Source organism: Madurella fahalii (assembly GCF_045866475.1).
Source record: "Madurella fahalii IFM 68171 DNA, scaffold_2, whole genome shotgun sequence".
In the NCBI taxonomy this organism is placed as follows: Eukaryota; Fungi; Ascomycota; class Sordariomycetes; order Sordariales; genus Madurella; species Madurella fahalii.
In genome coordinates this window covers 5488851-5515688 of record NW_027263972.1, presented here as the reverse complement: position 1 = coordinate 5515688, position 26838 = coordinate 5488851, and the positions used below count along the sequence as shown (strand labels likewise).

At 55.4% G+C, this 26838-nt stretch overlaps 10 protein-coding genes across 10 annotated transcripts; 6 read left to right on the top strand and 4 right to left on the bottom strand.

The window, feature by feature from the left end:
• Positions 1 to 209: 209 nt before the first annotated feature.
• Positions 210 to 1488, top strand: LAS1 (rRNA-processing protein las1; the record flags this gene model as incomplete). The annotated part of the gene is made up of 2 exons (XM_071059784.1): positions 210 to 613; positions 765 to 1488. 2 exons carry the CDS (start codon positions 210 to 212, stop codon positions 1486 to 1488), a joined length of 1128 nt encoding a protein of 375 aa, XP_070915885.1.
• A 434-nt stretch (positions 1489 to 1922) lies between these two features.
• Positions 1923 to 3084, top strand: GLO2 (Cytoplasmic glyoxalase II; the record flags this gene model as incomplete). The annotated part of the gene is made up of 8 exons (XM_071059783.1): positions 1923 to 1947; positions 2010 to 2097; positions 2155 to 2226; positions 2283 to 2316; positions 2367 to 2577; positions 2636 to 2727; positions 2785 to 2946; positions 2998 to 3084. 8 exons carry the CDS (start codon positions 1923 to 1925, stop codon positions 3082 to 3084), a joined length of 771 nt encoding a protein of 256 aa, XP_070915884.1.
• Positions 3085 to 4023: 939 nt separating this feature from the next.
• On the top strand, positions 4024 to 4827 carry MFIFM68171_04362 (Calmodulin; the record flags this gene model as incomplete). The annotated part of the gene is made up of 2 exons (XM_071059782.1): positions 4024 to 4235; positions 4395 to 4827. The coding sequence occupies 2 exons, from the start codon at positions 4024 to 4026 to the stop codon at positions 4825 to 4827; spliced, it is 645 nt and encodes a 214-aa protein (XP_070915883.1).
• Positions 4828 to 5606: 779 nt separating this feature from the next.
• Positions 5607 to 6510, bottom strand: MFIFM68171_04361 (Eukaryotic translation initiation factor 4E-4; the record flags this gene model as incomplete). The annotated part of the gene is made up of 2 exons (XM_071059781.1): positions 5607 to 5950; positions 6024 to 6510. 2 exons carry the CDS (start codon positions 6508 to 6510, stop codon positions 5607 to 5609), a joined length of 831 nt encoding a protein of 276 aa, XP_070915882.1.
• Positions 6511 to 8927: 2417 nt separating this feature from the next.
• On the bottom strand, positions 8928 to 11017 carry MFIFM68171_04360 (Kinesin motor domain-containing protein; the record flags this gene model as incomplete). The annotated part of the gene is made up of 2 exons (XM_071059780.1): positions 8928 to 10681; positions 10765 to 11017. The coding sequence occupies 2 exons, from the start codon at positions 11015 to 11017 to the stop codon at positions 8928 to 8930; spliced, it is 2007 nt and encodes a 668-aa protein (XP_070915881.1).
• A 1199-nt stretch (positions 11018 to 12216) lies between these two features.
• MFIFM68171_04359 (PUL domain-containing protein) lies at positions 12217 to 14182 on the bottom strand (the record flags this gene model as incomplete). Its single annotated transcript, XM_071059779.1, has 4 exons — positions 12217 to 13591; positions 13665 to 13774; positions 13829 to 13887; positions 13969 to 14182. 4 exons carry the CDS (start codon positions 14180 to 14182, stop codon positions 12217 to 12219), a joined length of 1758 nt encoding a protein of 585 aa, XP_070915880.1.
• A 3701-nt stretch (positions 14183 to 17883) lies between these two features.
• On the top strand, positions 17884 to 19730 carry GDA1 (Guanosine-diphosphatase; the record flags this gene model as incomplete). The annotated part of the gene is made up of 3 exons (XM_071059778.1): positions 17884 to 18115; positions 18181 to 19570; positions 19673 to 19730. The coding sequence occupies 3 exons, from the start codon at positions 17884 to 17886 to the stop codon at positions 19728 to 19730; spliced, it is 1680 nt and encodes a 559-aa protein (XP_070915879.1).
• A 639-nt stretch (positions 19731 to 20369) lies between these two features.
• MFIFM68171_04357 (magnesium chelatase) lies at positions 20370 to 21806 on the bottom strand (the record flags this gene model as incomplete). The annotated part of the gene is made up of 1 exon (XM_071059777.1): positions 20370 to 21806. The coding sequence occupies one exon, from the start codon at positions 21804 to 21806 to the stop codon at positions 20370 to 20372; it is 1437 nt and encodes a 478-aa protein (XP_070915878.1).
• Positions 21807 to 22537: 731 nt separating this feature from the next.
• YPT7 (Rab GTPase ypt7) lies at positions 22538 to 23483 on the top strand (the record flags this gene model as incomplete). Its single annotated transcript, XM_071059776.1, has 6 exons — positions 22538 to 22567; positions 22628 to 22681; positions 22761 to 22856; positions 22937 to 23161; positions 23219 to 23321; positions 23374 to 23483. 6 exons carry the CDS (start codon positions 22538 to 22540, stop codon positions 23481 to 23483), a joined length of 618 nt encoding a protein of 205 aa, XP_070915877.1.
• Positions 23484 to 24428: 945 nt separating this feature from the next.
• MFIFM68171_04355 (Vacuolar membrane protein) lies at positions 24429 to 26053 on the top strand (the record flags this gene model as incomplete). The annotated part of the gene is made up of 4 exons (XM_071059775.1): positions 24429 to 24764; positions 24841 to 25626; positions 25685 to 25726; positions 25781 to 26053. The coding sequence occupies 4 exons, from the start codon at positions 24429 to 24431 to the stop codon at positions 26051 to 26053; spliced, it is 1437 nt and encodes a 478-aa protein (XP_070915876.1).
• Between the last annotated feature and the right edge of the window lie 785 nt (positions 26054 to 26838).

Genomic DNA, 26838 nt, shown 5'->3' with positions numbered 1-26838 from the left:
AAACCACAGAAGGTCCCTTTAACACAAATATGCGCTTACCGCTCAGGGATTCTGTTAACAGTGCACGGACCATGTAGACAATATTATGATCTTTCACTCTCAAGCATCTTCATCTCAGTCAACTCGAATATCGTTTACCGTCCATCCTCGGAAATACAACACCATACATCACAAGATCAAGGAATATTGAGATAGAACCCGACGGATAAATGGTACAATACGTCTTCACGCCCTGGCGCGACCGGCGTGAGCTGCTCGCCGTGCGCGGACAATTCTACCCGGAGCACTCTCACCCCGGGACTAGCAGTAATACCTTCCGTTATCATGGCGGCGGCGGCGGTGGTAACACAGCACGAGAGATGAGCAACATGGAAGAGGAGAAACACGGGAAACAAAAGGCCGTCGCGCGCGTGTCCATGTGGATGCACCGCGGCGGGTGTCCGCACCTGGTCGAGTCGACGGCGCTGTTGACGGCCGCCATGCTGAGCGATGACGGGGTGGTGGCTGCCGAGGGGGGGGTTCAGGGTCGTTGTGATGGTGGTGGTGAAACGGGTTCGGCGAGAGCTTCGAAGGGATACGCTGTGCGAGCGGCCTATTCGGCGGCGTTTAGCCGGTTCGTTTTTTTTTTTTTTTTTTTTTTTTTTTCTTCTCTCTCTTCTTTTTTTCTTCTTTTCCTTTTCATCTTTCCCACCTCTGCCCCACCCCTTTTTCTCTTTCTCACGTTAACGCTGACGGGGCTGTTTGCCCGCTCGTGTCCGAGATAGATTCGTGACGGGCCTCCTTGACTCGCACCAGGACAAGCAGCGCAAGATGTCCATGTACGACGTGGCCAAGTCCGTGGGGCTGCCGGCGACATTTGTCGAGCTGCGTCACCAGGCGACGCATGAGCAGTTGCCGAGTCTGACCCGGCTGAGGGCCGCGGCGAGGAAGGCGCTGGATTGGATCTGGGAGTATTACTGGCGGCAGTTGACGGACCTGCCTCGGGTGGACGGCGAGGGAAGCGACAACGGTGCCTACACTGGCGATGAGGCGGGTCATGGAGTGAGCCAAGAGGAGAGCAGGTGCCGGGAGTTGTTAGTTCGGTATCTTGAGATGGAAGAGGGGGATGACACGGTGAAAGAGGAGATTAGGCGGTTTGATGAAGCTGTGGTGTTGGCAACATTACAGTCTATCTCGGAGAGCACGAGGAATATCGCGCTGTTACGCCGCGCGGTGGCATTTGAGAGGGAAATTTTGGAGGGCGAGCGGGATCCGGATCAGATGGATGAGGATGCGAGCTCCGCAGACGAGCAATTATCGAAGGACATTGAGAGGGTGAGGGCAGAGCTGGGCGAGGCGTGGGAGGAGGTGAAGAAGATGGATGAGGTTGGGAACGAACAAGAACCGATGGAACAAGTCGACGTAGAAGTTGACGTAACTTCGGAGAGGCCCGGTTGGACGCTGTATGAGGAGGACGCCTGGGTGTCCAAACCTATTGGTGTGGTATAATCGAATGCGAGATGTCCGGGGCATCCAGCCAATGCACCAACACTTCGTTGCCCTCCCGCGGGACTGTCAGGGGGTCAGAATAGGGGTGGTCATGTGACTTCCTGCTTGTGGAATCGGCCCTTAAGATGAAGCCCGCTAAACAGCGGCTTTGCCCAATGATAACGTCACGACGGCCTGCCTGCATACCACGCTGTTACCATCCCACCTTCTGCGGTTATCGTGACCCGGATTCACTGAAGAGGGTTTCTAGTGCTTTTCTGATTTTATTCTCGTTTGTTAGCCAATTCCACATCCCATGTACTCGTTCGCTGCTGCAAGGCGCCTCTTTCAACCAAGACTCCATTGTTTAGCTGCGACTGTAAGCTACATACATTTTGACCCGGATCAAGGATCGCGACGCTGATTGCAACCCGTAGCCTGCCTCTTCTCGCACAATGCATATCCAGTCGATTCCCATGTGTATGTCATTACTGGGCCACTCCTCATCAGGCCGGAATAAGGACTGACGGCGGCACTTGAAGGGGCGGGCAAGAGCGACAACTATGCCTACCTTGTCGTTGACGACAAGTGCAAAGATGCTGTCATTATTGATCCAGCACATCCGGCTGAGTGAGAAGATTCCACTATACAACGTTTGAACCGCAGCAGTGCTCACCTATGCGCCAGAGTCGCTCCTGTGTTGAAGAAGGCCATCCAGGATGGGTCGATCAAGCTCACGGCTATTGTTAACACCCACCAGTGAGTATCTTCTGGTTATCGGGTGTGCTAGGAGTGAGCGATCTAATCTCCTACAGCCATTGGGACCACGCCGGTGGCAATGCGGAGCTCGTGAGTACTTCCCCTAGGCCTTGACCGACTACGATGCCTGACTTCCACAGCTCTCAGAGCTCGGCCAGCCCCTCGAGGTAATTGGAGGGAAAGATTGTCAGAAGGTAACCAGGACCCCCAAGCACGGCGAGACGTTCAATATTGGCAGCATCTCGGTCAAGGCCCTGCACACGCCGTGCCATACTCAGGACAGCATCTGCTTCTTTATGCAGGACGGCGACGACAAGGTTGTGTTTACGGGGGATACGCTTTTCCACGGGGGTGGGTGCTTGCCTTCTTCTGTGGTTTGACAGCCACTATTTGCTAATTTCGGGGCTAGGGTGTGGCAGGTTCTTCGAAGGCACCGGAGAGGAGATGCACAAAGCACTGAACGTGACATTGGCATCACTTCCCGACGACACTCGGGTCTTCGTGAGTTACGGGAGCGGCGCTTACGGTGTCGATAAACCATGCTGATTCCCCCCAAAGCCTGGCCACGAATACACCAAGTCCAATGTCAAGTTCGGCCTATCTGTCCTTCAAAGCGAGGCTATGAAGGCGCTTGACGCCTTTGCTCAGGACTGCAAGGAGACCCAGGGCAGGTTCACCATTGGCGACGAGAAACGGCACAATGTGTTTATGAGGCCCCAGGTAAGGGATCCCTGCAGCGGCTCGTATCCGTGTCGGCTAACGGTAGAGTAGGACCCGGAAATCCAAAAAGCAACCGGCGAGACTGATCCCGTTGCCATCATGACCAAGCTGCGTGAGATGAAGAACAGCTTCAAGTGAGTTGGCCGTCCTGGACCTGGTCAGGAACCACCCAACTCTGGAAGCACATGGTTGATTTGGGTATTCTTGGGATTAGGGAGGTGTCTACAGAGAAGGCCAACTTATAATACGGACTTTGAGCCGGGCACCACCTCAGCTTCCTACCTCGTCGATAGTTGTCATACTGGACACTCGCAGCTCAACCAATGAATTGAAATGTCTCCACGAGCCCATGCCACCAAGACTCTTGAAGAACCGAGATGTAGTGAACTCAGGGACGTGTCCGAAGAAGACACGGGGTTTCTGCTCTTGCTTCACTGTCCACACTTGCACGCCCTGGGGTTGTATGAAGGCGACAAGCTCTAGCAAATTTTGAAGCGATGGGGATACACTTGATATACGCGGAAAACATGAATGCCACAAAGCAACCAAACGACCGGCAATAACATCAGCAGCGGGCTTCCAACCTACCATGAGCACGCTCTCCTCTTGATTTAATGCTTGATTGCCTGTGATAGGATCAGGCTAAGAAGAGGGAGTAGACGGGGGCGGGCGCGGCAAGCTGCACCATTAACCAGGCGTCCCGTGCCTGCTGGTGTTGTCGAAAGCAACGACAAACTCGAGACTGGTATTGCGAGAACGCTGAGATTTTCCAAAAGTTTTGCACTGAGCACCCTTTTTATGCAGATAAAGCCACGTGACCAGGCGCTCGATTGGCGACAAGCTAGGCCCCACCTTTTTTGCAGCTGTTAGACAGACATTCTCCACTCGCCAAATCGACCCAATTCGTCATGCACTCAACCGCGTGCGATCGCGAAGACCAGGACCTGCAAGTCGAGTGAGGCACGGCAAAATAACACCAGCGGAGACGACGACAATGGTAAGCGCAATCCCCCTCCGCGAGCGCGAACGGACTCTATTCATCTACGGCATCATTCCACTAACACGAATACAAAACAAATGCAGCCGCCTCGACGTCGCCCCGCGCAAGGCCGAGCCGGAGCCGGCGCCGGCGCATCCTCGTCGGCGCGCCCTTCGAAGCTCGCAAAGGAACACAACCTCAGCGCGCAGGAAGAGTCGGAGATCCGCGAGGCATTCAGTCTCTTCTCGGAGCCGATGGAGGGCGAGAAAGAGGGCGTCATCCCCATCGGCGACGTGCGCCGCGCCATGATGTAAAAGCCCCTTCCCTTCCCCACCTCTCCCCTCCCCTCCCCCTCGCTTTTCCCCCACCAAATCTCCCTCCGTCTTTTTTTTTCTTTTCTTTTTTTCTCTTTCGCGCGGCACCTCAGACCTAACCGCTCATACCGCCGTTTTCCCTTGGGGTACCACAGAGCCCTCGGCATCCCTCCCTCGTCACCCGCCCAGCTTTCCGAGTTCACCGCCGCCCTCGACCCCGAAGACGAAGGCTTTGCGACCTACCCCTCCTTCCTCGCCATCTGCGCGCTGCAGCTCCACGCGCGGCGGAACGACGCGTCGCGGACCGAGGAGGCGCATCAGCAGGAGGTGGACGAGGCGTTTAATTTATTTGTCGGCGGCGGTGGTGGTGTTGGTGCTCTTGATGGTGGTGTAGAGGCGGCCGAGGCGATCACGCTTACACATCTGAAGCGGGTTGCGGCGCTGCTGAAGCAGGGGGAAGAAGAAGGCGTGACGGAGGAGCTGTTGAGGGATATGATTCTGGAGGCGAACGGCGGGGCAGGGGTGGGCAGAGGGGTGAGGAAGGACGAATTTGATGAGGTGATGCGGAGGGCGGGGGTTTGGCGGTGAGGATTGGTGTGGCTGTGGTGGCAATGATGGCCATGAACGATGGTCTATTTTATACTCTCCCGGTGAACTGTTGTCTGATGGAAGTTGCCGCTGCTTGAGGCTGGGACATCAGTCACGGGCGCTAGGAAGGACGGACGGACATGATGTCTTGTGGGGATGGATAGCCTGTCTTAAGTCATGGTGATAGGCAGATATTCAGGGGACGCGGCAAGCGGCAACATGATGGCGGCAAGCGGCCGAGGAGGACTGAACGGGGCGGACCGATAGGGGTCGAGCCGATGGACATGACGAGACGGGTCATTGACAGCTAAGTGCCTGATGGGAGGCGAACTGGCCGAACTATTACGAAACCCGATGAGGACTATGACGATACGGGACGAGCTGGTGGCAGAGATAAGCCTCTAGCAAGCGAAATACTGCCGGCAAGTGAACGGTGTGGGAGGCGAGACACAACTGATGATCTCCGGAAGATAAACCCCACACAGCCTCCGGTGTTAAGGTGGCCATCACGGACGGACTGCTCATAAGAGATACAAATCATCGAGCGACACTTGATGAAAGCGGGGCTCGGGAGGCCCGAGTATTCTAGCTAGAACACCCATTCTCTGCAAAACTCGGGAGACACGCCATCGCAACTGCATGGCGCTTGACATGTAACGCCGCAGATGCAAACCTATCCCAGATCGCCATGAATAACTTGCTCTAGTGTGTTGCCACATTACCTCAGATGCCATCGTAAAATTCCCCCTATATCCTAACTAGATATCCAAGTCAAATGCTCATTTGTCACCCGAAGGCGGCACCTCGACGATATCGGGCGCTGCCCCTTGAGAAGCAGCACCGCCAGCAGCCTTCTGCTCAGCCGCCGCCTTTGCTGCAGCTTCCCTGGCCTTCTGCGAGTCTATCACGGCCTGCAGTTCGGGGGGAACCTTGAAGCCGGCGTGGTCCGAATGCTTCTTGTAAAAGTAGTTGTCCGGCTTGGGCCGCAGCTCGGCAGGTAGCTCCTCGAGCACGCACTCGAGCATGGCGTCGATCGACTTTTGTTTTGATGCGTCGCGGTGCCAGATGGAGATGAGATGCGAGTTGAAGCGGACCGAGAGGCCGACTCCGCAGATTTGGTCGCCTGTTTCGGGATACCGACGTCAGCAACGGGAAAACGATGTATGAGTATTGGGAGCTGGGAGAGAAGAACACACCCTCTTCAAGCACGCTCTGCAGCTTCTCCCCAATCGCCAACAGCTGCACCCGCGTCCACACGTCGGGCCCGTTGGCCTTGGGCACGCGGAAGGTCCAACTCCCGCCCAGGATGTTGCGGCGGTCCTCCCAGATGGGCTTGAACCCGGCCTTGAACAGGTAGATGCTCTCGCGCATCTTGATCTGGTCGACGGGTGTGTTGTTGCAGTAGCGCCAAAAGTCCTGCACGCTCTCGATCTGCGTGCCCAGCTGCTCCAGCTGCGCCTGGTACTCGCCCTCGCTGTTGGTCTTGGACTGCTGGTCCTTGGCCTGGCGGTCGAACCAGACGTTCCAGTAGTGCTGCGTGGGCAGCGGGCGCATGGCCTTGAGGAAGTTGCGCTTGGCGTCGTCGCGCTGCTCGGCGGGGGACGAGACGCTCGGCGAGTTAGGGTCGGAGCTCTGCGAGAGCCCCGAGAGGCCGCGTGTGAAGAGGGAAGGACGCATCGCCATGGCTGCTTGCCTCTTTTGTTCTTCTTTACCCTGGGCCCCGGCTAATGCGCAGCTGCTCTCTTCTTGAAGAAGAGGATGGAGGACGGAAAACGGAGGACAGGATGGGAAGGGGGGCTAGAGGAGTGGCGCAGGATGTTTCCTGGGCATGCACCTAGCGTAGCGGCGGCGGAAGAAGATGGAGGGGAACAAAGTGCGAGAACACGGCAGTATTTCAGTCAAGCGGCGGGTGGCAGCGGCGGTGTTGGCCCGGAGAGGGTGTGGTGGGGGAAACGGCTGGCCTCGTTTCTGGGATTGTTTCAATGGTTCACACTAGAAGATGGGATGACGCGGAGCCGCAAGCGCCCAAGCCAAGCAAGAACAATGATGAGCCTCTTTGCGGATGCATACACGCTGGGTTGGGGTCCTGGTTGGGTCAGGGGTTGGATGCAGCCATGGAACGTCAACCGTCAGGTGAGGGAGAGCGAAACGAGGGGCTGGGGCTGAGATGTGCTCAAAGGTGGGGGAGTACCCGTATACTAGTAACAGCTCGACTGCCGTCGTTTTGATTCGGCAATGCTGGTCTTTACTCTTTGCTTACAGCGTACGTACAAAGACAGCGTGAACACAAGGGGGGGTTTATAAATGAGACGTGATTGACTGGCAGCTCGGCGGTTCGCAGGCCACCGACAGCTCGAGTGAGCCATAGGAATGGTTGAAGGGCATGTGCAGGGCGGTGCAGGGCCACAGCTGAAACAAAGAAGCGTGGTCGTCCGTTTCAACCGCGGGGGCCGCTAATAAGCTAACCTTGTGGAGACGCCGCGAACAGGGCACCGTCCGGATTATGTAATAATCAGGTGACCCACACTCTGCAGCGCTCGGGCGTCAACGACATCCACTCCTACACGTAGCCACCCTGTTGAGCCCCCTACAGCCACTCACATGTGTGCTCCAAAGACCGATGATTATTGATTCCTCCCAAGACGCTCAACAGGTGACGGCAGCCTTCTCCGTAGCGTTTCTGTCTTCCGAACATTCTACTGCCAGGTAGGACTTGCTCGACTTATGATTAAATACGGATTTGTGTGCCGATATTTCAAACACGATGAAGTCCGACACACAGTGCACTTATAAACATGATGCTACTTGTCGGGCGCTCCAAGTAATTAGCTTCGATTGCAATGCAGTACAATGATACACACACACACACACACATACATCTATTTCCAGTTATTGTGGCGCGGCGGAGAAAAGACCCAGGAAACGTTGGTTTGTTCTACGGTACACTTTCCATACGTACAGGGAACTGGTGCTTGCTCCTCCGTTTCGAGCTATCGGCACGCGATTCATTCTGAATGTTTTGTTAGCATCAATCGCGCGGACTGTTCCAATATTAGGGCTCTGACACACTCGTGCAAACCTAGTCGTTGCTACGGAAGGAAAGAGATGACGTTGGAAGGAGAAACTCCTGCGAAGCCACCTTAAGCAATGCCTTTGCTTCCCCCGAACGGACATAGGTCAATGCCACTTTACCAGGCTCGTCCTCAAGCGGCATGACTTGAATCTGCTAAAAAGCGCTAGTACAGACAGTGTTGGAGGGGACTAAGATTCTGAAGTCGTAGGTTGCTTGTTTTTCCTACTCAGTGTAGCTTATCCTCTTCCAGCAGAGGAGATCACCCTACAGGCCCAAAATCCCAAACCGAGAATATCAGCCAGATGGTTGGCAAGATATAGGCTTCTATCCTGCTATTACCCACCTGGGCCGGCGAGATCGACACGGAGATTTCTTGTATACTCCGTGCGGGATGGAATGTTTCCGACAGCTACGTTCAGATGGTTCATTAGGAGTCCAGTGATCGTGGACGTCGGCAATGAAGGAAGGATACTACGTACAATTAACATTCTTAATCAGCATTTTCGTGATTACAACCCCGTCAACTTGTGTAATGATCGTGCTGGAAGGATCAACAGGCCGGCGCTGCTCCTATCCTCGTCCCCTCACTTTCTCCGTGTGCTGATTATAAGGTAGGGTTGAGGCATGCCATAGTTATAGGGCAAGATGATGTACAGTTGCAAGGTTCAACTAAATGAAAATCATGCATTTAATCATTACATCTGTTCACGTCCAATACAAAGATGCGGATGTCAACACCCCGACCAACCGAGCCCTTTTTACCGCACCTCCATGATGATTCCGATTCTCCCTACTCGGCATCTAATGACACAGATGACAATAAACAGCCGACAGCCCACAAACTCCGTACAGTAAGCGTACGACCAACAGAAAAGCTCGCTTGCTGATTCCGTCCGTCTGAGGTCGTGACATAGAAAAAAAAAAAAAAAAAAAAAAAGTTGTCGTAGCAGTAGTAGTACTAGCATGTCCCGTCCCGTCTCGTCCCGTCATGTCCCATCCCATCCTGACACCAACCCCCTTCAACTCATCAGATGATATTCGACCTATTCGCCAGCGGCCGCCTCCGACTTAGCTCGTCTAGAAACCTCGTCTTGTCGTCTCCAATCTTGCGCCGGAACAGGTCCAGATCCCGGAGCAAGCCCTGCATGTGGTCGTGCATGTCGTCCGCGTGCCGTTCGTATCCCTGTTCCGTCTCCGCCTCGCCCGAAGCGTACCCGTCGTCGCCATCGTCGCCGCCGCCGTCGCCCCCCTCATTCTCATTCTCATTTTCCTTATTCGCACCATCGTCTCGGTCATAAAACGCCTCGCCATCCCCCACCGGCCTCCCGTCCCCTTTCTTGGCAGCACTATCCTCCCCGCTTCCCGCGTCGGCATCCCTCGCCGCCACCACCACCTCGGGGATCGGATTCCTCAGGCTCTCGAGGGCCAGCTTCAGGTGCAGGCGCAGGGCCTCGTTCTCGGTCTGCAGGCTGCGGATCTTGCCCTCGGCCACGAGGCTCCGCTCGTCCATGAGCTGCTGCAGGCCGCGCACGCGCTCCTGGTACTCCTCGAGCTTCTCCTCGGCCTCGCGCGCGTCCTTTTCGCGCCGCCGCGAGTCGCCCACCACGAGCTGCAGCGCGCGGATCTCGTCGGCCATGGCCGCGATCTGCGCGTCGCGCTCCGCCGTGCTGATGCTGTCCACCTGGTTGACGACGGCGCGCGTGCGGATCCGCTTGGCCTGGTCGGCGTAGCGCAGCGTCGACAGCGTCTCCTCGTAGTCCGAGGGCGCGATGCAGGCGATCATGGCCGTCTTGGAGTTGCCCCCCAGCGAGTCCTTGAGCAGCCAGGTGAGGATCGAGTCGCGGTAGGGCACCACCGACGACATGGACTTGGTGCGGCGGTGCGCGTGGTGCGCGTGGTGCGCGTGGTGGCTATTTTGCTTCTTCGGGTCGGCGAGCGCGGCGATGACGCGGCCGAGCGTGGTGAGCGACTTGTTGATGTTGCTCCCCTCGCGGAGGCGCTGGCCCGTGGCTTCTGTCGCCTTGGCCCGCTCGCTGCCTGCGAGGTCCACCAGGCGGATGCGGCTGCTGCGCTCGGTGGTCTCGTCCGTCTCGAGGTCGTGGTGGATCTGCTTGAGCATGATGGTGAAGACGGCGTGGCTGCGGCTGCTGGTGTCGTTCATCTTGGTGCTGGCCGTGGTGCGGTTGTTGTCGCCTATGCGCATGTACCGGAGGATCTCGTGCAGGCTGCGGACGGGCACCTCGGTGAGGTCTTTTACGTAGGGCCCTTCGGTCGGGGATTCGCGGATCTTGAGGTAGTAGGGCGCCTGGTGCGGGGCTACGGGTACCAGCAGGTCCCGGACGTGCTCGTTGTAGACCTCGAAATAGGAGACGCGCACGTTGTAGCTGATGTTGGGCGTCTCGTCCTGGGCGGCGGCGATGCGCTCAAACAGGTCCTCGCAGGTGCGCGGGATCAGGCCCGGCTGGTCGGGGGTGCCCATCATGGTGTACGACTTGCCCGACCCTGTCTGGCCGTACGCGAAGATACAGGTGTGGTAGCCCTCAAAGTTGTGGTCGAGGAACTCTTCGCCCAAGCTGTCGTAGACGTCTTCCTGCGTCGCATAGTGCTCGTCCCGCGGGTCGTGGCTCCAGAAGCTCTTGTCAAAGGTGAACGACTTCTCTTCCATGACCTTGCGGGAACGCGCCCGGGCGTTGGCGGGGTCGGTGTCGTTGGGGACCATGAGCGTGGTCCGTTGCGAGACCGGGTCCATATCGATGAGGCATTCTGCATTGCGCTCGATTTCTGCGGGGCGCCCGTGTTAGTGATGTAGTCGTCGAAGAAGAGAAATTGCAATGAAAAGAAAAGAACAAGACGGGAAAACCCACCTCTAGGGAGAAACGCCCTCACGCGCACCACGACCCTTACGTTTCCTCCCGGGTCGGCCCTGGCATGGGGCGGAACGGTGCCGTCGCGAGAGCGCAGTGACGGGGTGCTCGCGCAGGAGCGAACACCCCGCTGCGCGACTTCGAGGTGGCCTGCAGAGTTCGGCATCAGTCGCGGGTCGAGAGAGATCCCAATCAAAGTTTCACTGATGTCGGCGACCACGTCTCGGAAGCGCAGCTCGAGGTTGCTGTACATTTAGTACCAGTCCGGCCTAGAAGCGAGCTTCCTGGTCGAGTGGGTTCCTTCCGCCTGCGATTGTTTACCAAGTTCGGGGGGGTTGCAGTTGCCGGGGTGAGCGGGCGCAAGTAGCGGCGGCTTGCAGGGGTTTGAATGGTGCGTCAGCGCCAGCACCAGCGCTGGAGCTTGGCAGCGGATTCCTCAATGGGCGCTTTGTGGGGCGATCTTGATGCGCTGGCATCTCGATGGACGCTACCTTACCGTGAACAACACATCCCTGTGCATACCTTGCATAGTAAATGTTACCTATTGACCTGCTGTTTATCTCACAGGGTCCCTGCCGTCTTTTGGCTGTCTGGAGATGGAATGCCTCAGCACGGCGGCCGTGCTACAGTTGCGATTACCCGTAGGATTATCGAGTTTCACTAGGTAGGAAGACTACATTGTAGCGGGGAAGACGCGGAGTCTCTTTCTCTACATAGCTTCGTCTCAAGGCAGACTACTTTCTGTTGATGAATCGAATCTTAACACCGTTTGTCATTATCCAGTCACCTCCCGGGACCTCATTAAGCGTATAGACCCAGGCTCCAGGTTCCAGCTGCGACCCGTCGTGAATGCAACATTTTCCGCCCACGGTATAGCCATATACACAGCAATTGTCCCGTCAGCTTTTGCATCGCTATATTTGAGGCCCATTGCGCTAATCTAATTTTAGGTAAGCAACCGGCCACGGCCTCGAGAGAGTAGACAATGTTTGGTAGTCTCTGGCACACAGCCTTGTTCTCCCGCTTAGATGTGAGGGGCTGAAGTCGTCGTGACCTGAGCGCTGTAGAGTGTGGGTCCTAGATATTGCTCCTGATTCGTTTTGGACGGTTATTAGCGGCTGCAGGAGGCGTACATGTGCAAGCCGATGAAGCCCCAGTTAGATTTGGATGCATCCCCATGGGGTGCTGGCCCCAGTGGCTGTAGCCGAGCGAAAGGCAGATGGAAGAGGACGGGATGGGCGTGAGAAAGGCGGAGAGACAGCATGAAGATGAACACGGAGAAATCAAGGCAAATCGTCTATTCGACACCATGGAACCGGGTAAACCACCCCATGATCCCCGGACACCTCGCTGTGCGCTACAACACCAACATCGAGGAGGCATACAGTGAACAAATTCTCTAGCAAATGCAATGTCTCCACACGCTCTAATCACCCATCCAATCTCTAAATCCTAACCGTTCTTCAGTCCTTTCCCAAGCAGTTCCCCCCCAACCTCCCTCACCAATCCCAACTCCTGGAACGCCTTCTGCTTGGCGAGCACCAAATCCCCCGCCTCCATCGTCCTCAACAATTCCGCCAGCTCCCCATCCAACGTCAACTGATAAGCCAGGTATCCCAGCGCGAGTAGCATCCCCTCGAGCGCCTCTACAGACCCTTCCTCTTGGGTGATCGCCTCGAGCGCCGAGGCAGCCAACTCGATCTGATCCCCCTCGGGCAACAGGTCCCCGGGCCCATCGCGCCTCTTCCTGCTATTCGCCAGCGCGATGTTGAACAACAGACCCGCTGCCGCCACGCGCACATTGCTATGTCCGTCATCGAGGAAGCTCGACGAGATAAGCTGCGTGATGCAGCCTCTCAGTCGTTGGTGGCCTAGGATTTCATCAGTGTAGAGCGGGCTTGAGAAGAGGTTGCACGCCGTTTGAAGCGTCACGAGGCGCAGCGCATAGGGACAGCCTGCCGGGTCCGCCGCGGCGAGCCCGTTGACATGCTCTAGGATAGCGATCACTGTGTGGTGGTCTGGTTCCTCGGCGAGGTAGCCGCTGAAACGCGGGTCGATGAGGGAGCAGCGGAGAAGGTCGATGATGGCGAAGAGGAGGTCCGTTGGGAGACGCTCGAGGGAGCTCCGAACGACGGAGGTGAACGAGGCGATGTCAGGGAGGGTCGCTTCAGCTGGTCCGGAGGACGAGCGGACTTCGATAAAGTGTTTAATGCTTTGAATCGCTGGATCTGAGGCGGTGGGACCCATTTTGGCGAGGAGTCTGGGCAGAGGTGGTATCTTGGAAAAGATGACAGGTCTGGCGTCGGGGTTGGAAAAAGTCGGCAGGTTGAGCGCTTGATGGGGATGAGGTGGCCATGCCAATTGGACTAGGAGTTGGACGTTGCCTCTCAAAACGCTCGGCTCCGCACCAGTCCAGCGCTGCTCCTGCTGGCCTTTCAGGAAGGTAATGAATGTCGGGGTGGCTGAGATTGAGTAGTGCCTGCCTACATCAGCTGCCAGTGAGATGTCGACTTTGATCAGGACGCCTTTGTTCTCTACTTCCGCAGCTAGCTCATCATACAGCGGGTAGAGAGCTTTGCACGGCGGGCAAGTCGCCGACGTAAAGAACACAACCGCGCAAGACTTCTGGAACCTTTCAAGGAGCTGGCTAAGCTGCGCAAGGGTTGAGACGACCTGTACTTTACCCACGTGGCGATGGAGCTGCGATTGGGGCTTGACAGAGCTGCCAGGGGTTTGCTGTTGGATACCTAGGATGCCCCCGCCTTGTTTGTTGGCACGGATCTGCTGGTTGAGAGCGGGCATGAGCATTTGACCGAACGGGGAGTCTCTGTTCCGCGTTAGTAGCGCCCTGGTGAAGAAGCACTGGGTAAGTAATGGCAGATAACTCTTGGGAAACGTACAGCACAGCCTGTGGCATGTTGGTAATGTAGTCAGGGATCCCCTTGCCCAGGAGAAACATGGCGAAATCGTTGGAGAAGTTGTTGCAGTTGTGTCTCCATAAGTCGTAGGCCTAAGAGTCATCAGGCGGGGACCTCGATTGTGCTTCATGGATGGCGCTCCTCACCTCGACTGTGTAGATCTCCCTCAGCGAGTCCAGGTACTCTTCAATCACATCCATGGGTACTTGAGCAACGGCGTCAGCGAAAGGAACATAATGCGCTTGTACCTGAAATTTTTGTGACGGGACTCGAAAGAACCACGTACGCTGGGTCCTGCCGAGATGCAGTTCCTGCATTGGTTGGCCAAGGTGCGAAGACCCCGGAACGATTGCAACCACGTCGCCATCGTAGACGTATTCCAGCCCGTTTAGACGGATCGATGTGTGGTAGATAGCATCAAGTTGAAAACCAAGCAAGGCCGGCGACATCTGGCGCGCGATGCCTCGGGATAGATCGTAAACAAGAAGGTGGACATCCATTGTGATATTATACAGGGCTCAAAATGGGCCGAGCAAGAGAAAAATTAGAATGGTACAATTCAAAGTTATGGCGGGGATATCCGGCACAACCATATCGGCGGTGCGAATTTAAGCTTGCTATTTTTTGATACAAAAGGCAACAACGGGACTGACGTAGCGAACTTCTGGAACGTCCAGGAATCGGCAAGATGGAATTAATATTTCGGTACGGTAATTAACAACCTGACAACCTAAAGCCTGCGTTGCAGTAACATACCGTACAGCTGTAAGATAAGGTGGCTGTGCCCGGAAATACCCAAATGAAACCCGATGAAAGAGACCGACTATCTTCTAAGGTCATTCCCACACCGATGCACGAGTTTCTTGCCAATTACCAAGCAGATGCTGATCTTGGAGATAAAGAAGATCGATTTTGGAATGTACGGGATATAATTTGCCGGGATCTGTCCGGTCCTCTTTAGCCCGTGATGCGGGTAGGCACACTGGACAGGGAATGCTAGCACTTGTATACTAGTAATCCCACAGCGAGTCCCTAGTCACGACAGGAAAGTGGATAGAAATAGGGATAACGGAGGTAAAGAAGGAATCAAAAAATAAAGGCGAAAAAGGGAGGAGAGGCGCACCTGCCACACCGGAATGAACTTGACTGGGATGAGAATCACCCGCTGGTTGTCCGTCATATGGTGACTGAAAATCTGCCGGGCCGCTTGAAATGGGTTTTTGTAGAGGCCGTGGCCAAGAGCTTCTCCTTGATAATCCAGTTTCACTTCATAAATGTTGATAATGGAATCGATATCCTAAACGCAACGTGAGCTTTGATAGTGCATACTCGTGATGCCGGACTCAGGGTACCTTAGTGATCCTGCCGTCGGGGTCATGGTTTCACTTAGTTAGTCTCCTAATGACGGTAATCTCGGCGTCGGCATATGAATCTGGGGTTTTGAAGAGCTGGATAACCTGACGAGCGGCGCCTTGAGCTGGGATACGGGGTCTGGGGCTAAGAGGGACTGGACTCTTTAATCCTTGCTGAGCCTAGATCTTGGTGAATGTTTTGAAATGCAACTAGGAGCCATCTTGTGCTGCAAACTGTAATTGTATGAGCTATGACGTTTTTCAACCTCCTGTTCCTGGGGTCAACCTCCTACATTAAGCAAAACGGAAGGCTATACTAATATCCGGAAAGTGGTAAGAAGGGTGTTGGCAGTTCCACCCGCGATTTGTTGTTTCTACACGTTCTTCAAGGGGTATAATGTCTAGATTTGTTAAGGCGTATGTACCTTACGGCCAATCATCTACCTACAACGGCCGGAGCCGCGATATCGTTGCTGCCGCATTACGAGCCATCCCTTACCCACGCCAACGGCTGAATCTCACCCGCTGTTCCCCGTGTGCCTGTATTTTCCTACCGATAACCTTTTCATTGGGTGGACTGAGCCATCCTTCTGATAACTACGAACAGGCCACTTCTCTTGGCAACTTATAAAGAAAAAAAAAAAAAAAAAAAATTCCCAATCTGATTCCAAATTCACGAGAGATTATTTCCCCTTCATCACATCCTTTGTATGCTTTTTGAAGCGGCTCGGCGGGCAGATCTGTATCCAGAAAGCCGGCATTTTTAACGTATTCGCTCATGTACGAACATATTTGACATCGAAAAATCGTCGGCGCACCTGTCAGTCTCGTGGACTGCCATACGTAGAGCGGCTTCCAGGAAGATCTGGGCCATGGGCACGGCGACAGCATTCTGCTCCGACTGGAACATACTTGTAGCGCTTGCGTATTACGTAGGGGGGAGCGCAGTCTTGCCGGTCGAAAGCGTGAAATACCGCGGAAATGGATGCGCCTTTGGATTCGTCATGGAGTTATGGAGTGGAGGCAGGACCCAGGGTGTTTCGGATTGTTGAGATAGCTTCAGCCTGACTTCTTCCACGTTCTAGATATGGAAATGATGGGCTGGCAGTGGACTGATAGGATTAGGATCGGCCATGCCGCAAAGCCTCATATTCCAACAGACCCCAAGGCTGAGACCGGTGGAATACTAAGGGCGTCCTGTATGCCCTGAACGCGATCAGGTGGGACGATGAAATCGACCGACTTGGCCTGTGTTGGGAAAACATCCGTAATCTCCTTGATTAGGGAGTACTTGCGGCTACCGCAGATAGGACACTGTGGACGTTGAGGTACTGACCCATAAGACGCATGGTATCCCGGTCACGTTGACCGCCCGGGCAATGGTGTCTACCGCATCCTCAGTTGCTTTGAACTCCGTCCCCCACCATACCCGTGGTGTAGATATCGCTTGACTTGCGTTTAGTATCTTTGGTCTTTGACTCGTCTGAGTCAAAGCTCTTGATCCTTGCCTGGCCAGCGACGCACAGCTTCCCGTCCAACCCTGCCGCAACTCAGAGTGCTATGTCGGTTTTGCCTCCTTTATCCTCAACTTCAAACGCAGGAGAGAGCCATGAAGTCCGTCCAGAGCGTAATTCACAAGTCAACCACTTTGTAGGACAAGTAACGGCAATCCACACATGAATCGCCCTCCATTCCCACGGTGTCGTTGGCCTAACTCTGACAGACGAACCACCAAAATACCTTTGTCAGAGCGCTCAATGGGTGTGTCGGCGGAGCACGCTACCATTCTCTCAGTTACTCGGCGCCGTTAGTTATCACCTCCCACGCTGCATGATGAAGGGGTGACGATTGTTGCCGAGGCCGGGGTCATTGGATCGGATCTAGACAGGCTGTATCGAGAGTGCCCCTTCACGAATTTGGGACTTGAAGGTTGGCAGGCAAACCACCGAAGCAGGTGAAGCTGGAGACGGGCAATTCGGATGGAACAGAATCGGGGTGGCGGGAAGATCTATGGCAATTAGAAGTAATAGCGAGTGTAGCATTTTTTTCCCCCTTCTTTTTCATTTTCCATTTCCGCTTTCACACTCTCACCCCTTTTCCCACTTCCTTATTCAAATTCATTCCTCGGTTAGGGGAGCGCTTGGGAGTGAGGGGAGCTATGGGAGCTTCGAGGTTTTTGAAGAATATCTAGCTCGAGGGACGCACGGCTTGTTCGACTTCGCAATTCGGGATTGCGATTTAACCTACACGAGATCTCTGTGTAAACGAATAAAATCCCTCCCGCTCCTATGTAGACGGCAGGGAATGGTTCGACAGACAGCCGCATTCAGAATGTCGTTGCCGTTGTTTCTAGAGTAGGGGGAAGATCCCCGGATCAGGGTGTGGGGAAAATTGGGTAATGACAATGAGATTCCGTCCAATGAAACACAGAGTGGCAGACAGTTTCTGGATGTTGGCCAAATCTGGACAATGCTGGCAAACGGCCTCCTGTCACCCGCGTCGTCATTCCTTGGCATCGAGGTTTCAGCGAGACCCCGGAGCCACTGGAAAATCTGGGACGATAACTTATCGAACCTCCTTTCCAAACCCGTCTTCAGAGTCCCCTCGAGATTTTTCTTAATCTTCCGGGCAGTGCAGCGGGCAACAGCGCTACCGTTTGTGCAATCCATGCTTTTGCCGCAGGCTCTTTTCTCGTCTCTCGTTTAAAACCCCCAAACCTTCCTTGATTGATTGATCAATTGCCACTTTGGCAAAGCAATGCACGGCCTCTTCTCGTAGCCACCTCTGCTGTCCTTTCGAGTCGCCTGATTTCTCCACGTCGCAACGTCGGGCACTCGAACTCGTCCCCTATGCGGCGCACGTCGGTCTCGTTGCCGACGAAGCACATCGCCTACGACCCGCACGAGAAACCCGACCGCTACGACGACGTCAGCCGGGAGCCGAACTTAATCATGAAGATGCAGTCTGCGTGGGTGTCACAGTCGCAGCGCGCGCGCTACTTCAAGACGGGCGCCATCATTTTCCTCGTGTTTTTCCTCTTTTACTACTTCTCGCCGGCCGGGGTGGAAATTTACAATGGAGGTAGGTCATCAGCCCCATCGCACTTGAAGGTTGTTCGGGCGGCTGCTCACACATGTTTCCCCAAGTATCATCAGGCTCCCCAGGCCAAGGCCAGACGCCGTCGGATTCGTCGTATGGAACCGAACGATGCACCAAGTCGTACTCGAAGGACAAGCCCATCGTGCAGTACGTCTCCATGATTGACGCTGGCAGCACCGGCTCGCGCATCCACGTCTACAAGTTCAACAACTGCGGCGCGGCGCCCGAGCTCGAGGGCGAGGTCCTGTTCAAGATGACCGAGAAGATCGAGGGCAAGAGCAGCGGTTTGAGCGCGTACAAGGACGACCCCGAGGCAGCCGCCAAGAGCCTGGACCCCCTGCTTGACGAGGCGCTCAAGGTCGTTCCCGACAAGCTGAAGGCTTGCAGCCCGATCGCGGTCAAGGCCACTGCCGGTTTGCGCCTCATTGGCCAGGAGAAGAGCGACAAGATTCTGGACGCCGTCAGAAACCGCCTCGAAAAAAAGTATCCGTTCCCCGTCGTCTCCAAAGCCGAGAACGGTGTCGCCATCATGGACGGTTCCGATGAGGGTGTCTATGCATGGATCACGACCAACTACCTGCTCGGCAAGATCGGCGGCCCCGATCACAGCGAGACGGCTGCCGTGTTCGATCTCGGTGGCGGCTCGACGCAGATCGTTTTCCAGCCGAGCTTTGAGGGCCTCAGCTCTGGCGGCATGCCCGAGAAGCTGGCCGAAGGCGACCACAAGTACGAGCTTGACTTTGGCGGCCGCAAGTTCAGCCTCTATCAGCACTCGCACCTGGGTTATGGCCTGATGTCGGCGCGGGAGGCAATCCACGCCACCCTCGTCGACGACGTTTACAAGGCTCACAAAGGGGACGAGACCCATGAGGAAGACCGCTCCTGGCTGAAGAAACCCATCATCAACCCCTGCTTCTCGTCGGGCACATCCAAGCTTGTCAACGTCACCCTGCCCGATGGCCACGCGCTCGGCAAGACGCTAGAGCTGCTCAACATGACAGGCCCCGCCTCGCCGGCACCCGCCCAGTGCCGCGGCATCGCGGAGCGCATCCTCCGGAAAGACGCCGAGTGCAAACTAGCGCCGTGCTCCTTCAACGGCGTGCACCAGCCGTCCATGTCCAAGACGTTTGCCAAGGAGGACATCTACTTCCTGTCGTACTTTTACGACCGCACCCAGCCGCTCGGCATGCCCGAGTCGTTTACCCTCCGCGAGATGGCCGACCTTGCTCGGCACGTGTGCGGCGGCGAGCCCGCCTGGGACGTCTTCACCAGCGTGCCCGGCGCGCTTGAAGAGCTACGCGACAGGCCCGAGCACTGCCTGGACCTGAACTTTATGCTGGCGCTCACACACACCGGCTATGAGATGCCGATTGACCGCGAGGTGCGAATCGCTAAGCAGATCAAAGGGAATGAACTTGGTTGGTGTTTGGGGGCTAGGTAAGTTTACTATTTTTATCTTGTTTTCTACTTTCTACAACCTCCCTTTTTTGGTGAGTTGATTTCGAGTACTAACCTTTTCTTTTTTTTTTTTTTTCTTAGCTTGCCGTTGCTGTCCAAGGGATCGGGTTGGCAATGCAAGATTACCGAGGTGCATTAAGCAACCTAGAGAAAACAATAGAGCGGGCGTTGGGTACGGAGAGACCCGTTTTGCCACATAGCTGGGAACGCATCACAACATTGATTCGTTATTGATACGACGCACTGGGATCGGCTGGCTGAAGTACCTATCGCGCATGTTCTGCTCAAACTCGGCGTTTATCAGGGGTTTCTGTGGATTATTCTGTTTATTTTTTTTTTTTTTTTCCCCCGTACACATGTCGCCGGTTCCAAGGACATAAATACGCATGCGCACCTACGCATGGTGCCAGTCCTGTGGTTACAGGACCCGAGGTACCAACAATTGGGTGAATGGAGAAATGGAGAAACGAAGAATACTGTATGAGCTCGGTGTACAATGCAGATTAATAGTCCAGTAAAATAGAGTTTTTGCTGGATGTTTGATAAAAGCACGTAGCGGATCAAGTCCTAGCTTGGAAACCTGAATGTCGCCTAGATATTGTGAGTTTATTATCATTATGGTTTATTGCCTGCCATACCAGACTTGACTGGGCAATACAATTATATCTATGTACCGTAAAACCTTCCTTCTGTGCTGTACGGCCTTTTGAACTTCACCCTACTTATGCATTATTGTGATCATCATCATTATCATAATCATCATCGATTTGATGCTTTTTCAACTCGGCACCGCCACCAGCCCAATCACATCCTCAATCACCTCCTCCGGCCCGACCCCTTCCAGCAGCGCCCTGACCGCGCCGAGCTCGCTGCCCCATTGCATACTCCTCTCCCTCTCCGGGTCCGCCACCACCTGGATGCGGTGCAGATAGACCTTCTTGGCGGCCAGCGCCACCAGCGACGGGGTGACGAAGTCGAGGCCGTGCAGCGGAGCGAGGGATTTGGCGAGGCGCTCGAGGTGCTTCGTGGCCGTGGGGGAGACGCCGCCCGCCACGGCGCGGTGCGTGCGGAGGAAGGAGATGAGGTTCATCTGGTAGCGCGTCACGTCCACGTCGACGTGGGTTTGCTGGCTGAGTTGGGCGAGGAGGGAGATGTCGCCTTCTGCGAAGAGAGGAGCGCTGACGGGGGTCGGGGGTTCTTGCGGCAGGTCTGAGTTGGTTGGAGGTTGGTGCTGGTGGTGATGGTGTTGCTGTGGTTGTTGGAAGGAGAATAGCGTGGCCTTGGGGATGCTGCTGTTGCTGCTGCTAGTGCTGCTGCTGCTGCTGTTTTTGTTGAGAGAGAGCCATTTGCTTTCGATGACGCCTAATCCTGTTCCTGAGGTGCCGAGAGAGGATGAACCACGCTTTACTACGCTGCTGTTTGAGTTTGTGGAGGCACCGTCGTCGAGCTCATCGACTCCGGCTCCGGCCCCGGCCCTGTTGAGTTGCCCAGACTCCTCGTCCAGATACGGGAGCCCGTCCTCTGGGTCATGCCAGTGCGCGAGGTAGAAAAAGTCGTTAAGATGCGGCGTCACCCGTGACTGTCCGCCGCTCGCGCCGCCTACGAGGGCGATGAAGAGGAATTGCTTTGGAGCGGTCTGCACGCTAGTCCGTGTGAAGATGCGCCTTGTGCGGAGAAGCTCGAGGGCTTGGATCTGGACGGCGCGGGGAGCGCGGCCGAGGTCCTTAGCTAGGATGACGTTGGCGATTCGCGGTTGATGCGAGGCCTGCGAGTTGCTGGCCCCCACACCGATCGCGGGAGATGGTGAACCTATGGTGCTGCCGATACGAGGGGATAGTGAGCCTCGAACTGCTCGGGACGCTGGGGTGATCGGAAAATAGGTCCCAGCGGCGGATGACGGGCCCTCTGTGGACGACTGCGGTTGTTCATAGCGCGGGTGATAAGGGGAAACGGAGCGTGTGTTGCCTGGCGAGGGATGAGCGGCCAGCAGACCTGTTGCGAATTCGTCAAGGGTTGTGTGGGCGTGGCAGCTGATGATGGCGGAGCTGAGGTTGAACGTCTTGGAGGCGATCAGGCGCAACTCCTCGGCGAGCTCGTCCACGCTGTCTGGCTCAGTCCCGATCAGGCAATGCTCCCGAGCGACGAGGCAGAGGAGTACTGCCAGCTCGAGGTCGCTGAGCGCATGGATCTTGTCGAGGAGCCGCGCATCCGCCATTTCCCAAGAGCCGCCAGCGATCACAGACGTCCCGGCTGCGTGAGGCTGCAGAGAGCAGCAGGATCAAGGCTACCAATGAAACCCGGCTTTTCTACCCAATCACAATTCATCCTATATGTGTATGTTCACGGATGACCTATTGCTTCCATCTTAGGACTCGGCGGGACTATCACACACGCACACGGGCCGCGGAGTCAGCCAGGCTCGGGCTGTCACGAGGTTGGTTGATGTTGACGGCTGCCAGGCAAGGAACCCAGACCCAGAAATGGCGGAGGCGGCGCATGTGGAAAGGAGAAGAAGGGTGGGGGGCTCGAGCGCTAGGCCCAAAGTCGCCTGGGCTCTAGCAGCGGGCCAACGCTCATAAGAAGCTTTGATTGGCTCTTACCACCAAACGGGTGCTTTGCCCATGTCTTGTTGCCGTGGCTGGTGCGGACCCATTGCTGGCTCATCTTCGTCACTCTTCCAACGCTGGGGCCTTGAACCATCAGCCCCGTCCATTTATCAAGTCCGGAACCTTCCACTTGTTTTTGGGGCGCAACTTGCGATCGATATACTTGTGTGCTCTCCGCTGCAACCATTCCTTCCTCGACGCCTTCTGCCTCTGCTGGTATCCTTCAGGCGCATCGACACCACTGTCCTTGGAACACGCCGAGTAGCAACGGGTTACGCCGATCAAGCGTTACCCATCCGTCTTCCCCGCGTCATCGATCGGTTTTTGAGCCAGCGCAACGATGGCTTCCAGAAAGAAGGTTTTATTGAAGGTTTGCGCGCACCAACGTCGGCACGAGGCCGCTCTCTTTGCTAAGGACTCCGGGGGCTAGGTTATCATTCTAGGCGACAGCGGTGTCGGCAAGACCAGTCTCATGAATCAATATGTACGCTGCCGAGACTCCCAAGCGAATCATTACCTGGCGCATCCAGCAACACGCCTGCTGACCACGCATCACATCGCAGGTGAACAAGAAGTTCAGTGCCAGCTACAAGGCCACGATCGGAGCCGATTTCCTGACCCGGGAGGTGCTGGTGGATGACCGCCAGGTGACGATGCAGGTGCGGATACAGTCCCCCACCCCAACGCCTCGCCCCTCCTTCAACGACGGCGCACTAAAATATGCATTCCGGTATGGTAGCTTTGGGATACGGCAGGACAAGAACGGTTCCAATCGCTAGGCGTGGCCTTCTACCGAGGTGCCGACTGTTGCGTCTTGGTGTTTGACGTCAACAATTCCAAGAGCTTTGATGCGCTCGACAGCTGGAGGGACGAGTTCTTGATCCAAGCGTCACCGCGAGACCCGGATAATTTCCCGTTCGTAGTGCTTGGGAACAAGATCGACGTGGAGGAGAGCAAGAGAGTGGTATGTCTGGGCGAGGGATAGGCGGCATCCAGTTGGCAGTTGCTGATTGGTCACCAGATTTCAAATAAGCGGGCTATGACCTTCTGCCAGTCGAAAGGGGGCATCCCGTACTTTGAGACAAGCGCAAAGGAGGCCATCAACGTTGAGCAGGCGTTCGAAGGTAGGTCGTGGCTGGCCTTGAGCGCTAAGCGCCGGATGCTGACCGTCTGCAGTCATTGCGAGAAATGCGCTGCTCCAGGAGGAGTCAGAAGAGTTCAGCGGGGACTTCCAGGATCCGATCAACATTCATATCGAGAACGAGCGGGATGGATGTGCATGCTGAACCGGGAGCCAAGGTAACAGTGAATGATTCGGATGTGTTTTGGGTTTCCTGCTTTGTATGATATCAAGCTGGGCGTGCCTGGTGTGTTGTTTTATCCCGAAGTGGAGCGTCGGGTTCGTCGTTTGAGTCCTAGGGCCTGACAGCGCCCTTTTGAGGATGCTTCATAGAGGTGCATTGGTGTAAATGGTAATCAGACATATACAAGCCGTTGCAACAGGCCCCCAACTGACTCTCCCAACCCCTTTGGATTTCTTGGTAGTCCCTGGGCCCGTTGATGGTATGTAGGAAAACATATACGATTCCCTCGATCACCGGTGACAAACAACCCTCGAGGTAAGAAGGTTATCGACCGCATATATTGTGATTTCCGCACGATATCCTATCATGACGATGGCTTTCTCGGGATTAACCCTAACCCCCAATTATTCCCAAACTGAAACGCTGGGTGGCGCCAGGTGGAGATACTGTGTTTCGACCCCACTGGTCGGCCCCTGGGCGGCGTCCAGGGGCTTCGACTCTAGCTTCAAGGTTGCTTCGGCATGCCTCGGAACAACCAACGAGCTTCAACGCCTCGATACGGTCGCACTGCACGAAGACGTCCGCCGCGGGCAGTTGCTGGCTTTTTCTTCTGTATCGCTCGCTCTATCCATTTGAAAGGGATATTCGCTATTTCCTCATCATTTGCATTTCTCATCTTCCGAAATCAAACCTCGCGTCCATCTCCGCCTACTTAGCAGTTTCGAGGTCGTCTCAATGCGTACCTGGGTGTCCCCATTCGCCGGGCTTTCACCGTCCCTACCTTCTTGGGGCTGATACCAAAATCAAAGACAGCACAAGCAACAACTGTGTATACACTGGAGTCCTGCGACCATACGATTCCTGAACCACCACACCCAACGCAACCAGTGAGGAACAAGAGAGCAGCAGGGAGGGGAGGATACGGAGATGGCGCCCACGGAGCCCCATCTGCCGGGCGAGCTTGCGCCGGATCACACGACATCGATAGCGGCCGATGCTGGCTACGACGACCACCACCACACCCACGCCTCCTCTAGGCGCAGGTCGCATTCGAGGGCGGGCATGTTGACAACAGCGGCGGATCCGGGGCGGAGCTCGCGGTCGCCCTGTTCTTTAGCAAGAACTTCCGACTCCAGTAGAACGACAGCCTCGTCAGGCATGAGGGCGAAGTTTGGCCTGGGCGGGATTGCGCGGCGGACGCTGGGAATTACGCTGCTGCTTGTGGTGGTGTTTTTGTGGACTTCGTCCAATTTCCTGGCTAGTGTGAGTCCAAGAAGTAGCAGTGCTTCCGTTAGGGCGAGAGAGGGAGGGAAATGTGATGGGCTGATCAAATCCGCAGTACATATTCTCCGACGGCACCTACAACAAGCCGTTCTTCCTCGTCTACATCAACACGTCGTGTTTCGCCGCATCGCTCATACCCATTACGATACGATACGTCATGAACAACGGGCTGGATTCGTCCATGAGCGCCGTACTGGCGATATGGAGGGAACGGCGGCTCGGTATGATGCCGCTTAAGACGCGAGACGACAGCGAGGATGGGGACGAGGCCGATGCCGCCGGCGAGCGGCTGCTGGTTGACGACGAAGGAAGCTTGGAGGCCCTGGACCTGCCCACCCGCAAGGAGGAGAAACTTAGTCTAGGCGAGACGGCACGGCTGAGCCTCGAGTTCTCGATGCTGTGGTTCCTGGCAAACTACTTTGCGTCGGCGTGTCTCGAGTACACGAGTGTGGGAAGCGTGACGATCCTGACGTCGACGAGCAGCATCTGGACGCTGATATTCTGCGCCATCACCAAAGTCGAAGGGTTCACGGTGCGCAAGCTTATCGGGGTGCTAGCGTCGTTGGTGGGTGTGGTCCTGATTTCATCGGTTGACCTATCCGGGGCGAACGATGATAACAGGGGTAATTTTCCGCACAAGACGACAGCACAGATTGCCATTGGAGACTCTATGGCTTTCTTCAGCGCAATCATTTACGGCATTTATGTGACCGTCATGAAGAGGCGAGTGGGTAACGAGGATAGGGTGGACATGCCGCTCTTCTTTGGGCTTGTGGGACTGTTCAACGTGTTGTTTCTCTGGCCGGGCTTCTTCATCCTACATTTTACCGGCATTGAGCCAGTGAGTCATCATATTTTGGGCTGCTTGTGGTGATCTATTACTGACTCGGGTTGTCTAGTTTGAACTGCCGCCGACGGGGAGCGTATGGGCGATCATCATGGTAAGCCGAGGCTTTCGAATACCTTGGGACGAAACCCGCTGACGTATTCGGCAGGTCAATTCAGCGGCTTCTTTCTTCAGCGACATCCTCTGGGCATATGCTATGCTCCTCACGACGCCACTAGTTGTCACGGTTGGGCTCTCTATGAACATACCCTTATCACTCATCGGCGAGATGATCCAGTACTCTCAGTACTCCAGCTGGTTATACTGGGTTGGAGCCGGCGTCGTTTTCATATCATTCCTCTTCATCAACCACGAGAGCCAGGGAGACGACGGGGACAGCAAGGAACAGTTGTCTGGTGGGCCTGATGGGACAGTGGTATAGCCTCTTCTGTCCGATGTAACAAGATGAGGGGTAGCCTTGAACGACAACTGCATGGGTCGGGTTTTAGCATATAAACGGGAGCATCAAGGCATGCAGTGAAGCTACGATGGGTCAGGCAGGATGAGTATACCTGTGCCCTTCTTGGTCTCGGATGGATTTTGCATCATACTTTCTCTCACAGCTGGGCATGGCGTCTATTTTTGTATGTTTGGAGGAGCAACCTCACCTTTTGCTTTTTAGACAGCTTTGAGAGCGCGCTGAAACTGAGCTGCTGTTGCGAGCTCGTGATAAAGACGAACTAATCGGAATCGTCCGAGTTGATCGCAAAGACATGGCAGCCGTAGCATCTCATGCATACTCATCCCCGTGTGGAGGGTTCCCACTTCGGCGTCGCCGACTACCATACCTGAGGCGCTAGCAACAGCCGAGATCTTCATGTGAGGTAATCCCCCGCGTGCCAATAGCGGTCTGACAGCTGGAGGAGGTACCGGGGCGTTTCGTTGTTAAGATTCGTTGTATTGGGCTCTTGGTTCTAGATGACAGGATCAAACAAGCCACTTGCATATGCGGTGGTAGCACTTTCCTACGCCCCTATAACTAAGGCAACAGAATGCGATGCTATCCATTATATTCCAACAGAAACCATGCCCAACGCCGGCGCTAACTCCTATTCCCACCGGGTATGCAATGCCGCCGGCCGATAAGTAAACAGAACCTAACCCAACAGCATGTGTGTATCCCATCAACCTACCTAGGCACCTTCATCCACGCTTCCTGGGACCCTA